General features: G+C 40.7%; 1 protein-coding gene across 7 annotated transcripts in view; it reads right to left on the reverse strand.

Annotated features, from left to right (window-relative positions):
- Window positions 1-12,428, reverse strand: part of TRIM2 (tripartite motif containing 2) — a 214,828-nt gene that overhangs the window by 104,699 nt on the left and 97,701 nt on the right. For 2 of the 7 annotated variants that reach the window (XM_077139758.1, XM_077139757.1), the window contains exon 1: window positions 6,275-6,857. The exons of 3 other annotated variants lie outside the window; for them this stretch is intronic. In XM_077139758.1, coding sequence (XP_076995873.1) covers window positions 6,275-6,316 — 42 coding nt within the window. In that variant the 5' untranslated portion in view covers window positions 6,317-6,857. Of the gene's footprint in view, window positions 1-6,033; window positions 6,858-12,428 lie in introns of those variants that run through there. 2 more of the 7 variants (XM_077139762.1, XM_077139761.1) reach the window with 2 other exon arrangements.

A 12,428-nucleotide genomic window follows, 5' to 3' on the forward strand; every position in this document is an offset into this window, starting at 1 on the left:
TTATGTTCTGTCTATTACATTATTGCAATTTGGAGATCATAAAACAGGACGCCCCAAACATGCTTGCTTAGTTAATATCTTCTAACTGGGGCGTGGGCTTGGAAAATATCTTTACCTCCTTCTTCCTGACTGGGTGGTGTAACCGAGAAGTTATGATTTCAGGGACGATTATGGTTGCTGAATCATTACATAGATATCCCTTCTTGCTTTCTGGTATATTGGAGTAGACAGAGGGAAATACCCGAAACCTCCGAACTTTAATTCAGCTGCCCTAATATCTGGAATGATTGTAAAAGCCCTTATCTTGCCCTTCACATTTGTAAATTGTATGCCCCAGACTCTGCCATTGAAATGATAACTCAGCCTTTCCTCCTTCCAGCTTACATTTTTAAATGATAACTGTCTCCCTTTCTACTTACACTTACTTGAAACTGTAATGACTTCATCTCCCCTTGTTAGAATCAATAAATATCCTAAACCCACTAAATTCTGGGAGACAGATTTTTGGGCTGACAGGCCATCTGATCTCCTGCAGTAATAAACTCTTTCTCTTTGAAACCCTGGTGTTTCAGGAATTGGTCACTTAAGTGCATGGGCAAAAGAATCCACTGCCTTTGTCTGGTAACAGTAGAACGATCCAAATCAAAACTGGGTTTTCCTTATGGCTGACAAGCTCTTTATCCAGGGCATGGACAAATGAGTAAAAAAATATGGACAAAAAATATAATAATGGGGGGCAGGGATAAGGAGTAAAAAAAAAATGAGTGGAGCACCATATTAGTAGTCAGAGGGAGGGAGAAGATGTACGGGATGTATGGGTTTGGTTTTTTTTTCACTTTTTAAAAAAATTGTGAAATATAACATATACACAAAAAAAAGGAATAAATTTCCAAGTGCATTTTAACAAGTAGTTATACAGCAGATTTTAAAGTTTGGTATAAGTTACAGTTTCATGATTTTTCGTTTTTTTCTTCTAGCTGCTCCAAGACACTGGATACTGTTCTAGTTTGCTAGCTGCTGGAATGCAATGTACCAGAAATGGAATGGCTTTTAAAAAGGGCAAGTTAATGAGTTGCTAGTCTACAGTTATAAGGCCGAGAAAATGTCCCAATTAAAACAAGTCTATAGAAATGTTCAATCAAAGGCATCCGGGGAAAGATACCTTGGTTCAAGAAGGCCGATGAAGTTCAGGGTTTCTCTCTCAAGTGAGAAGGCACATGGCGAACACAGTCAGGGCTTCTCTCTCAACTGGAAGGGCACCTGGAGAATGCAGTGTCATCTGCTAGCTTTCTCTCCTGGCTTCCAGTTTCACGAAGCTCCCAGGAGGCATTTTCCTTCTTCATCTCCAAAGGTCGCTGGCTGGTGGACTTTCTGCTTCATGGTGCTGCAGCATTCTGAATCTCTCTGAATCTCTCATTCTCCAAAATATTTCCTCTTTTATAGGACTTCAGAAACTAATCAAGACCCACCCAAATGGGTGGAGACATGTCGTCCCTTAATCCGGTTTAACAACCACTCTTGACTAAATCACATCATCGAGAGAGATGATCCAATCACAGTTTCAAACATACAACATGGAACAGGGATTATCCTACCTTTACGAAATGAGACGTATATTAAAACATGGCTTTTCTTAGGGGGCATACTTCCTTTCAAACCAGCACAGATACCATTAAAAATATCAATATAACGATTCAGCAATCATACTCATTTGTTAAATCCTATCTTCTGTTATACTCCTCCTTCTCTTTAACCTCTGTCTATTCTACAATATAGGAAGAAAAATATCTATAAAACGATTTGGGTTAATTTCTTTTTTTTTCTTTAATTAATATAAATAAATAAATAACATATATATACATAAAAGTAATAAATTTCAAAGTACATTGCAATAATTAGTTGTAGAACAGATTTCAGAGTTTGGTACGGGTTAAAGTTCCACAATTTTAGGTTTTTATTTCTAGCTGCTCTAAGGTACTGGAGGCTAAAAGAAATATCAGTGTAATAATTCAGCACTCATATTCACTTGTTAAACCCAACCGTCTTTGTATAAACTCCACCATCACCTTTGATCTTTCTCCCACTCTTTAGGGGTGTCTGGGCTATGCCCCTTCTAACTTTCTCATGTTGGAAAAGGCTGTTGATACTATGGGACAGGAGGATGGAACTAGTTAATTTTCTGTAAGGGTTGGCCCGTCTGCATTTCAGGACCCGTCTGGAGGCTCTAGGTTATGGAAAGTTACCCTAAGCATGGAACCTTTGTAGAATCTTACATATTGCCCTAGGTGTTCTTTAGGATTGGCAGGAATGGTTCTGGTTGGGGCTTGGCAAGTTATGATAGGTAGCAGTGTCTAACTGAAGCATGCGTAAGAGTGACCTCCACCGTAGCTTCCTGACTCTATTTAAACTCTCTCAGCCACTGACAATTCATTAGTTATACTTTTCTCCCTATTTGTAAGGACATCCTTTCTTTTTATTTCTTTTTCTGGAGTGATACAAATGTTCTAAAAATTATCATAGTGATGAATACACAACAATGTGATGATACTGTGAGCCATGGATTGTATACTATGGATGGACTGTACGGTAAATGAAGATATCTCAATAAAGTATTTTAAAAAATAAATAAAGATAATCAGATGGAATGGAAAAAAACACTGCATTTAATTTTTCACATTTTCAGTCTTCCATCAGAGCTCTCCTTTTGAGTGTCCTTATTCTGAGAGTCTCCATTTTGTTTACTTTCTGGTCTCTAAAATCATCATCCTCCTGCCTAAAGGGCAGTAATCAGAGTCCTCAAATGCTAGTCTGGATCCTAACAGGGGATAGCAGGGTGGCAAGACCATGTTTCTCTTGATATTTTGTTTTAAATCAATGGTTACATTTGTACTAAATAAAGACATCTGGTAGGTATTCTGAAATGTGAAAAACACCTACCTTAAGGACATGGTAACTGAAAAGGATAATCGCTTTTCAGAGCTCTGACAGCCTTGAGCATATTTCTATAAACTGCTCTGGTTCCAGACACCAGCATGATTTACAGGTTGACTCATTTTAATGCAGTCAAGGCTGAAGCAAAACCTGTAACCACAGCTTCTATTTGAGCATTTCTGAGCTGTCATAAGCTAGTGAAGATGCTGACAGAGAGAATGTTTTTGTTTGACTGAAGGACACATTCTAATCTTCTGAGCCGAACCTTTTGCATAAACGAGTTTCATCCAGATATATAATATGCTACGAAAAGGGAGAAGGTATTGAAAATTCTAGGGAGAACCTATTTCTTCAAGTAGTAAGATGATATTCAAAGGCAAGATGTGCAAAACAATTATTTTACATAGGAAGGAACCAGTGCTAGTAAGAAAAAACATTTGTCAACAAAAGCTCAGTTTTTCGGTTGAACTCCATTAAGATCTCAAAAAATACACAAAACTGAGTAGTTAGTAAATAGGCCTTTTACAATACCAGTGTTTACTGCCCTAAATTTCCCCTTTACCTGCTTATCTCAAAAACCTACCATTCTCTTCTGGAGAAAATAATAAACTCACAGATAACTTACAAGGACTTTTTATGCCAATTAGCAGGTCAGTCAGTTTCAAGGTCTAATATATGAGTAAAATAAAATACTATTGGTGGCAGAGTATGAGAACACCTCAGACTTTGCCCTCAACCCTTTTAAGATAATGGTTTCAGATAGGCCACCCCAACATCCATCCTGGAAAATATTTCTGATGAATCCCTAAAGGAAAAGCACCATTGTTCATGAAACCCAAAAGAAAAGCCCATAATTATATTCATCACTAGCAGCAACATCAAAGCACCTCACCAGCTCCTACCAGCACAAACTTTTAGTGCCTATGCAAACAGAGAAAAATTCTTGTCTTCTGGGAATCTATAATTCAAGATGGATTTGGCGTAAACCAAGCAATTGTCATTTTTAGTTGGGGAAGGAGAAAGTTCTGACAATGTTATCGCCCCAGGATTTCAGGATGCCATCTTCAAAGGTTACCAATCTGGTAATTGGGCTATCTCCAATAAATTTGTACCGGCAATGCTCAGAGAGATGGTAAGTTACCGCTGTTTGTAAAAGGGCCAAATAAAGAGATCACTCAAGTCTCTTTCTAGAGTAGTCAAAGGACAGAAATTCAAAGGTCAGATTTCAACACTGAGGCAGACCAAAAAGTTCAGAGTGGAAGATGTTCCTTCTCAGAAAATCTCCCTAACCCGTTTATATTTAGTGTCTTATAAGGAGTTCCTTCCACTTGCACTTTGAAATAATGAGCTGACTGCCATCTTGCAGGAAGCCATGCATGTCAGCATTAAAATGATGATGCAAGAAAAATAATACAAGATGTAGATACACTTTTACTTTTGACAGATACACTGGAATTTCCAATGGGGGATTTAACAGAAGTAGACTTTACCAGGAAAATACAAACAGGAGTTAGAATAATGTTATCAGAGAATACTGATAAGGGAAACTATCACCTAAATGAGTCCTGACATTTATTATGAGAGGTAATAATCTCCTGGATTCCATGATCCTAAATAGAACCATGGTATATTCCTAAATAGGATGGTACAGAAAAGGTTAGAAGGAAAAAGGAGGCTACTGGGAAAAGTGTGCAAATATGAGGGTGAGTGAAGAGAACCGATGTTAGCTCTTTTCTAACCTGTTCAGAACAGGACTGAATTATCTCACCATGAAGACATTTCATTAATGTGGGTGGCCCCAACTGATTCTACCAATCCATACTTGCCCTAAGGGAGGAACATGGTGGAATTTTGTTTTGTTTTGTTTTAACTGATCCATAATTGTTATATGGATCCAGGTTTGAAAGGGAAGAAGAAAATGTGCGTCATAAAGCACTCAATCAAATCCCTCATGTCTCTGGTTAAAATGGTGCTCTTTTGTTTCTCTGAGCTGAAAGGCAGGTACTAATAGTTGGCCAAGGATGAAATCAAGTTGAAATCTGAGACTAGAGGTCAACAGAGCCCCAAGGTAATGAACTGAGTACAATACCTACTCCCTCTACTTGCCTTAAAGGAACAGAGAAGTACAAGTTGTCATGCAACAAGACTTTAACTATATTCTAAAAATAATGATGCAAAAGTTGATGTAAAAAATGGGGGGGGGGGCTAAAAACTTCTGAAAAAAAGCATAGCAGGATATACTTCCAGAGGAACAACCCCCACCACCCCCTTTCTAGGGGCTAACCCAACTCTTCTGGATGTTTGAACTCTTAGTGGTTTAAAATTACCTGTTTTTAAAGTGCTTGAATCTAAAGCTGCTTCAGTTCTGAAAATTAAGGCTGGTGATGTACAGAGTAGGGGTGGGGCGAGGAAACAGGAACCAGTTGTTCTACGGGGTTGGATTACAGGTGGGAAAGAATTCGGGGCTCAGAGAATGCTTTGGATCTAACAGGCAATTAATCCGACAAACGCCTCTCCCGATCCTCAACCTTTTAACCCGTTTATAAGCAGCATCGGGTCTGTACTTGACGAATGCCCGTGACTAAATCCATTAAAGAGTCGCCCAACCTTCAAAAACCAACATCTTCCTCCTCTTACAAGCCAGGACTGCAGTATGAGCTCGGGCACAGGCTAAGAGTGGAAGTTAATAGGAAGGAAATCTGTTTGTGTAGTTTCAGAAAAATAACCGGGGGTTCGGAGGAGAGGAAACCCACCCTTTCAAAATTATTAAAGCTATTGCTCTAAGACCTTCAGGGGATCTTTTTCGTTTTTCTCGGTGCACAATGACTTTAAAAGCCATTTGGAAGGGGCCTGGCCCGGGAGCAATGCAGCGGCTGCAGGCAACGCGCTGCAGCTGCCCGGCTCACCCCAGCACTGACTCGCAGCTGGCTTCTACCCACCGCAGCGAGGATCCGGAAATGGAATTTTTTTTACCGGCTTCCTACACACCTCAGTGTGCCTGGACTCTGACCCGAGGGAAAGCGTCCAGGCAGCCCGGGTCGGGCCCACTGTCCGTAGCCCAGCACGCACAGCCGGACGCCGCGGCGCCAAGCGACCACTTACTGCGAAGCGCAGAAACCCACGCGCACTCGGGAGGGTGCCTCCGCCGACTCCGCCTCGGGCTTCGCCGCGCCCCGGCCACCACCCACGGCCGAGTTTTGCTCGCTCACACCATCAGGCGGCGGGCGGGCGACCCAGGCTTCGGCGCCGGCTCCTCTCCGCCTCCTTCTTCCTCCCCCGCAGCCGCGATGGTGCGGCCGGACGGCTGCACGAAGGTGAGACTACTGTATCGCCAAACGCTTACTGAGAGAGCCGTAGGCTGATAATCCTGGGGCAGCAGTGACATCAAGTAGTAAAAATAGGCAAGAGGAGGAAAATCTGCCTCCTGGCTGGGTTTCAGGGACCTTAACTCGGAGATCTCCGTTTCCAATGGCTCTCTGGTTGGTCATTTCCATTCTGTGCTCAGTCCCAGACGGGGAGGCAGCTGTTTTCCATAAGCCTCGAGGCGGAGGCAAATCCTGGATTAAGCACTGCCCGGCTCTCGCAGCATTCCCAAACCCCGCACGCCAGCTAATCCCCGCACAAAGAGCAGAAAAACAAACAGATGAGTTTGTGGCCAGTTCCAGAAACATTTCCCTAGAGCGATGATTAAGGGTTCTTCTGGCCGGCTTCCCGGGATGGGCCAATCGCAGCCCGGGGGTCAGAAAAAAAAGGGTTGGCTCGTTTTTTTTCAAGTATACTAAAAACGTGTCCTCTCCAAGTCCTGTAAACACAAATGCAAACACTGCCCCTTCGGGGGAAGGACTGATTTCAGTTTGGACCGAAAGAGAAAAGGGCCAGCCTCCATTATGGGACTCTTCATTGTTAGAGTCCCAACTCCCTGAATGTGAGAGAGGAGAATAATTTAAGGTTTACTTTAAGTATATTCTGATAAACGAGTCAAATATGACACAATCGGCCCTGAAAATGAGGAGAAATTACCTCCTCTGGGTCTTACTTTTTACTCTGTAAAATAGGTAAGGATAGGAAGTTTTTCTCCCTCCTTATTTTCCTTTTTCATTTTTTGAGTGCCCCCTATGTGCCAGGCACTAGGCTACAAATATAAAGTTGGAAAAAGCATCAAGTCCCCATACACAAACACACACACACACACACACACACACACAGAGACACACACTGTGCCGCCCTCCCCCCCGCAGGTACCTTACACTCTCATAGGGAAAAAGACAAGAAAACTAACAACTTCAGTACATTGTGAAATTGCTATGATAGATATTTATGTCCACAGGATTACAGGAACACAGAAGCAGGTTTTAGATCATACTAGGGAATCAAGGAAGGTTTCCCAGAGGAGATTGAATGTGAGGTTTGAAGACTGAGCAGACATCAGGTAAAATAAAGAGAGAAACAGAAGGAAAGTCTGAACTCCTGTATGGCTGCAGAAAGCAAGATGAGAGATGAGGTTCTTGTCTGCTAAACCAAGGAATGTAACCTTTGTCTGAAGGCCTTGGGTATCCTCTGGAAGATCTAAATCAGTGAGATGACCTGATTGTATTTGCATTTTAGAAAGATTACAGTGGAAGCCATGTGAGAGGAAGCCCACCTAGGAAAGGTGTGGTCGGGGGTCAGGATGAAAGAAAAAGAGTCCAAAGGTAGGAGAGGTAGGATGTTGAGGACATGATGCCTGGTAACAGAGAGGGGAGGGAAATTGAAGGTTATTACCCATGTTTCTGACATGGACAACAGGGTGGATGAAGTGCCATTCATCAGCAAAGAAAAATGAAGGACAAAGAACAAGTATGATCAGGAGAAATGATGAGTTTTAAACAAGGTAAATGTGTGGTATCTGTGGGTTATCTAAATGTAGGTGCGCCCGCAGCAAAACAGCCACTTGGGTCTGTAACTCAGCACACCATTAGGGGCTAGCAATACAGATTAGACAGTTGTCCACTTATTTCTGCATCCAGGGGTGCAGAAAAATTCACAGAATGTAAACTGAGTTATAAGAGCAGGACTGAAGATGGAGTTATGAAAAAATACTGGCTTTGACTGGGCAAAGATTGCAGCCTGGAATGAAAACTGAGGGGAAAACTATTCAAAAGGGGGAAGTGAGGTAATCCACAAACAGAGAGAGTCATTCAAGAAAGGAGTGGTCAACATTGCCAAATGCTTAAGACAGTCAAGCAAGGTACAACCAGAAATTGCCCATTGCCTTTGGCAGTATGGCTGTCATCAGACCAAATGGTAAGACTAGTAGATGAAGATCAAAGGGCCCTTTAGCTCCAACATTCTACGGCTTTAAAGCCGTCTACCTAGGACATTTGCTATGTTTGAGTACTGCCACCCATGCCAGAATCTGTTTTCCCAGCTTGAAAATGTAACCTACACACTGGCAGTTGGATGGACAAACCTCAAAGTGTGAAAGCAATGTGAGAAAGCAGATTGCAGGGAAGCTGTTTTCTATTTCTACATAGCATACTATTTTCAAGGTTCATTCATGTGGTAACTTATATCAATACTTCGTTCTTTTTTGTGGCTGAATAATATTCCGTGATGTGTATATACCACATTTTGTTTATCCATTCATCAGATAATGGACAATTTGGGTTGTTTCCACTTTGGGCTATTATGAATAATGCCATGATGGACGTTGATGCAGAGGTTTTTAAGTCGACATATATTTCTACTTCTCGTGGGGATAGATCTAGGAGTGGGATTGCTGGGTCATATGGTAACTCTCTTTAACATTTTGAGAAACTCATCAACTGTTTGCCACAGTGGCTGCGCCATTTTACATTTCCACCCAACAGTGTATGAGAGGTCCAATTTCTGCACATTCTTAACAACATTTGTTATTGTGTATCTTTTTAATTTTAGCATTCTAGTGGTTGTGAAATAGTATCTCATTGTGATTTTGATTTGCATTTCTCTAGTGAATAATGATGTTGAGCATCTTTTTATGTGCTCATTGGACATTTGCATGTCTTCTTGGAGAAATGTCTATTAAAACCCTTTGCCTATTTTTAAAATTGGGTTAGTTGTCCTTTTATTGTTGAGCTGTGTTCTACTTTGCAAGCTGCTAGAACGCAATATACCAAAAACAGAATGGCTCTTAAAAAGGGGACTTAATTAAGTTGCAAGCTTACAGTTCTAAGGCCGTGAAAATGTCCAAATTAAGGCAAGGCTATGAAAATGTCCAAATTAAGACACCAACAAGAGGTTACCTTCACTCAAGAAAGGGCGATGAAGTTCAGGGTCTGTCTCTCAGCTGGAAGGGCACACTGAGAAGTCTGCTAGCTTTTTCTTCTGGCTTCCCATTTCATGAAGCTCCCCCGGGGGTGTTTTCCTTCTTCATCTGCAAAGGTCTCTGGCTTCATGGCTCTAAAGCTTTTTTCCAAAATGGGTCCCTCTTAAAGCGCTCTAGTAAGCAACTCCACCTTGAATAGGTGGAGACACATCTCCATGGAACCCACCTAATCAGAAGTTACCACCCACAATTGGGTGGGTCACATCTCCATGGATAATCAAAAATCTCCCACCCAGCAATATTGAATGAGAATTAAAGGACATGGCTTTTCTGGAGTACACAGCAGATTCAAATCGGCACAAGCTGTATTAATTCTTTATATATTTTGGATACTAGTCCCTTACTGGGTATGAGTTGAAAATATTTCCTCTCATTCTGCGGGTTGTTTTTTTTTTTCACTTTCTTAGATATTCCAATATTCTTTAATAAATCCCTTTTTAATGCTTAAGCTAGAATAGTTTCTGCTGTCGGTAGCTAAGGACCTTGAGAGAGGCACCAGGTTGGGTTAAATACCATCCTTTTATATTTTCTTCTACAACAGTCCCTCTCACATCACATCTTCTATCTGATATTGCCTTAGACCCTTGGTGTTTGTTTTTTTATGCCTAGTCTATCTGAATTCCACCTCCATCTTCCATTTCCTGGGCACTATGGTATAAATGGCCACTACTAACTCCAATGAGCCATGACTACCTCAGCAGCCATCCCATCTATTTCTTACCACCATCCAGTCCAGTCCTAGCCCAGAACCCAGGTAGGTATGTGCAACCCCACCCCTCTCAAGGCTCCTGCCACTCCCTGCCACCTTTCCTCTGTGATACTGCTAGAGCTACATGGGATCTTATGCATGAGGTCAGTATCCTATTTAATTTTTGGATCCCCCTCAGCACCCAGGACAAGACATTGCAAAAACTTGGAGCAATAAATGTACATTAAAGCGAATTTCATGCTTCATTCCTTAATTTTACTTTTTATTCTAAAACTGTATTTATGCAGGCCTTGCTTTTCTAAACTTTTTTCTACATGGTCACATTTAGAGGATTAGGGCCTGAGATTGGGTTTCAGGGCAAATCTGTGGTGTTCAGTTTATTACTGAAAGAGTGGAATGCTTTGGGGGAATTCATGTTTAGTTATTTGTGAAATAGTTAAAGAAAATAAGGCTGCAATGATAAAGCTCTGAGCATCCAGAGAGGAATTAAAGAGTATTAATGGGGCATCATGAGTCTAAAGTGAATGCGTTTCTTGGTTGATTTTTCTGGTGGATTGGGCTTCATGCCTGCCACTGCCCAGTGATTTGGGTCTGCTTATTCTCTGTAGGCTGCTTCTTATCCCACCTATTTATTTCTGTACTCCTACAATAATTGGTAATTCTTCAGAGTAGGGAGTAATTATAGGGCACCTGTCAGCAATAGCTAGAAAGAGCCTGTATTGATAGTCATCCGTTCAACCAGTGTTTACTGAGCACACACTCTCTGCAAGCCACCACCTGGGGAACAAAGAGGAACAGATTCATTTCCTACCATAAGGTGCTGAAAGCCTAATAGCGAGGCCAAGACAAACATGGTTAACTCCATAACCGAAGTCTTTAAAAAAAACTCACTTGAGGACCCAGAGGAAGGAGGAATTACCCACTTTTCCAAGTATTGCAAAAGGTTTCATGGAGAAGATGGGGAAGAATAGCTGGCTTTTGCTTGGAAACCTCTTAACCATAATCCCTGTTCTCTAGAGTTCCCAAACTACTTGGAAATAAAGTCATATATGATAAGATTCACTTGAAAAAGTGAGTGATCCTTCCTATTAGGGTAATCAAGAAAGATTTTGTGAAGAGATGGACTGACTTGGGCCCTAATGATGGATTTATTATGTTATATGTTCTTAAATAAAAAGCAATGAAATTCTCTGGAAAAGTCAGAAAACCTAGAAAAGTATACGTAATAAATGGAATCATCTATATACCTACTACTAGAGATAAATACAGTGCCAGACATAAAATAGGCTTAAATATCTGCTGTAAGAATGAATGAACAAAACTTGCCATTTATTGTCTCTTTCTGTATTTTTCTAATGCATATTTTTACTGTATATATAATTTTAGAGTCTGCTTTTTTAAAAAACATGTCATATAATATGCATTTTAATGTCAGTAAAATTATTTGAAAATGCATTTTTAAACAGTCGAAGAATATGTCATTCATTGCAATCAATTTCCATAGTGTTCACATTTAGATTGTTTATAAATTTCCAATTATTCTAAATAAATGTTCAGTGAAATTGCTAAACACGAATGCTTGTCCACATTTCTATATTCTTAAGACAGATGACTTTAAGTGGAATCATCAAGTCATGGTGCATTAACATTTCTAGGGCTCTCAGGACAGCAAAGCATTACACAATTGCTTTCTAGGAAGTTTGTACTAATTTATACTCCCATTGGCTGGGTGGACTGGTGGTTCAATGACAGAATGTTTTCCTTCCAGGTGGGAGACCTGGTTTTGATTCCCCAACCATGCACCAAAAAAAAAAGGAAAATAAATATTTCCCCATTCTCAATGCATGAGATGGAGATACACACCTTTAACAATGTGAACGTTTAAAAATATTTGCTAATTTAATAGTGGAAAAGCATATACTGAAGTTTCTGAAATTCATATTTATGTGATCACTAGTGAAATGAACTTTTTAATATGATCATTAATCATTAGTATTTCCTTTAAGTAAAGTTACTTGTTCCTATTTTTTCTCCATTTTTCTTTGGGGAACTTGGAGAGAATCTGCCATTCTCTTGTGGCTGTCGTTGTGTGAGCACCCCACCATGATGATTGTGAGCCTATTTTTTAAAAATACATCCTCATCCATTCAGGATTCTTCCCTCCCCTCCTCTTCTCTACAATATGGCCCCTGACCACAAGCCAGCTACTTTACCTGGTGCTCAGTCAAAGGAACCATGAGCTATTGCAACATTGGAGGCAAAAACTAGTAGTAGAATTATTGAACAAGGCTATGTCCAGAATGTCATGGGTCATTTATGGACTGTGACCCTCGTTGTAGGTACTCATTTTAGAACCTAACCTTCTTCTATGCCATAAGTTTAAACACCAAAGCATTTTCCTGCCGACTCCCTGGGTTTCAGCAAAATGTTACTTTCTTGTCT

Source organism: Tamandua tetradactyla, chromosome 22 (genome assembly GCF_023851605.1).
Source record: "Tamandua tetradactyla isolate mTamTet1 chromosome 22, mTamTet1.pri, whole genome shotgun sequence".
NCBI classification, from domain to species: Eukaryota; Metazoa; Chordata; class Mammalia; order Pilosa; family Myrmecophagidae; genus Tamandua; species Tamandua tetradactyla.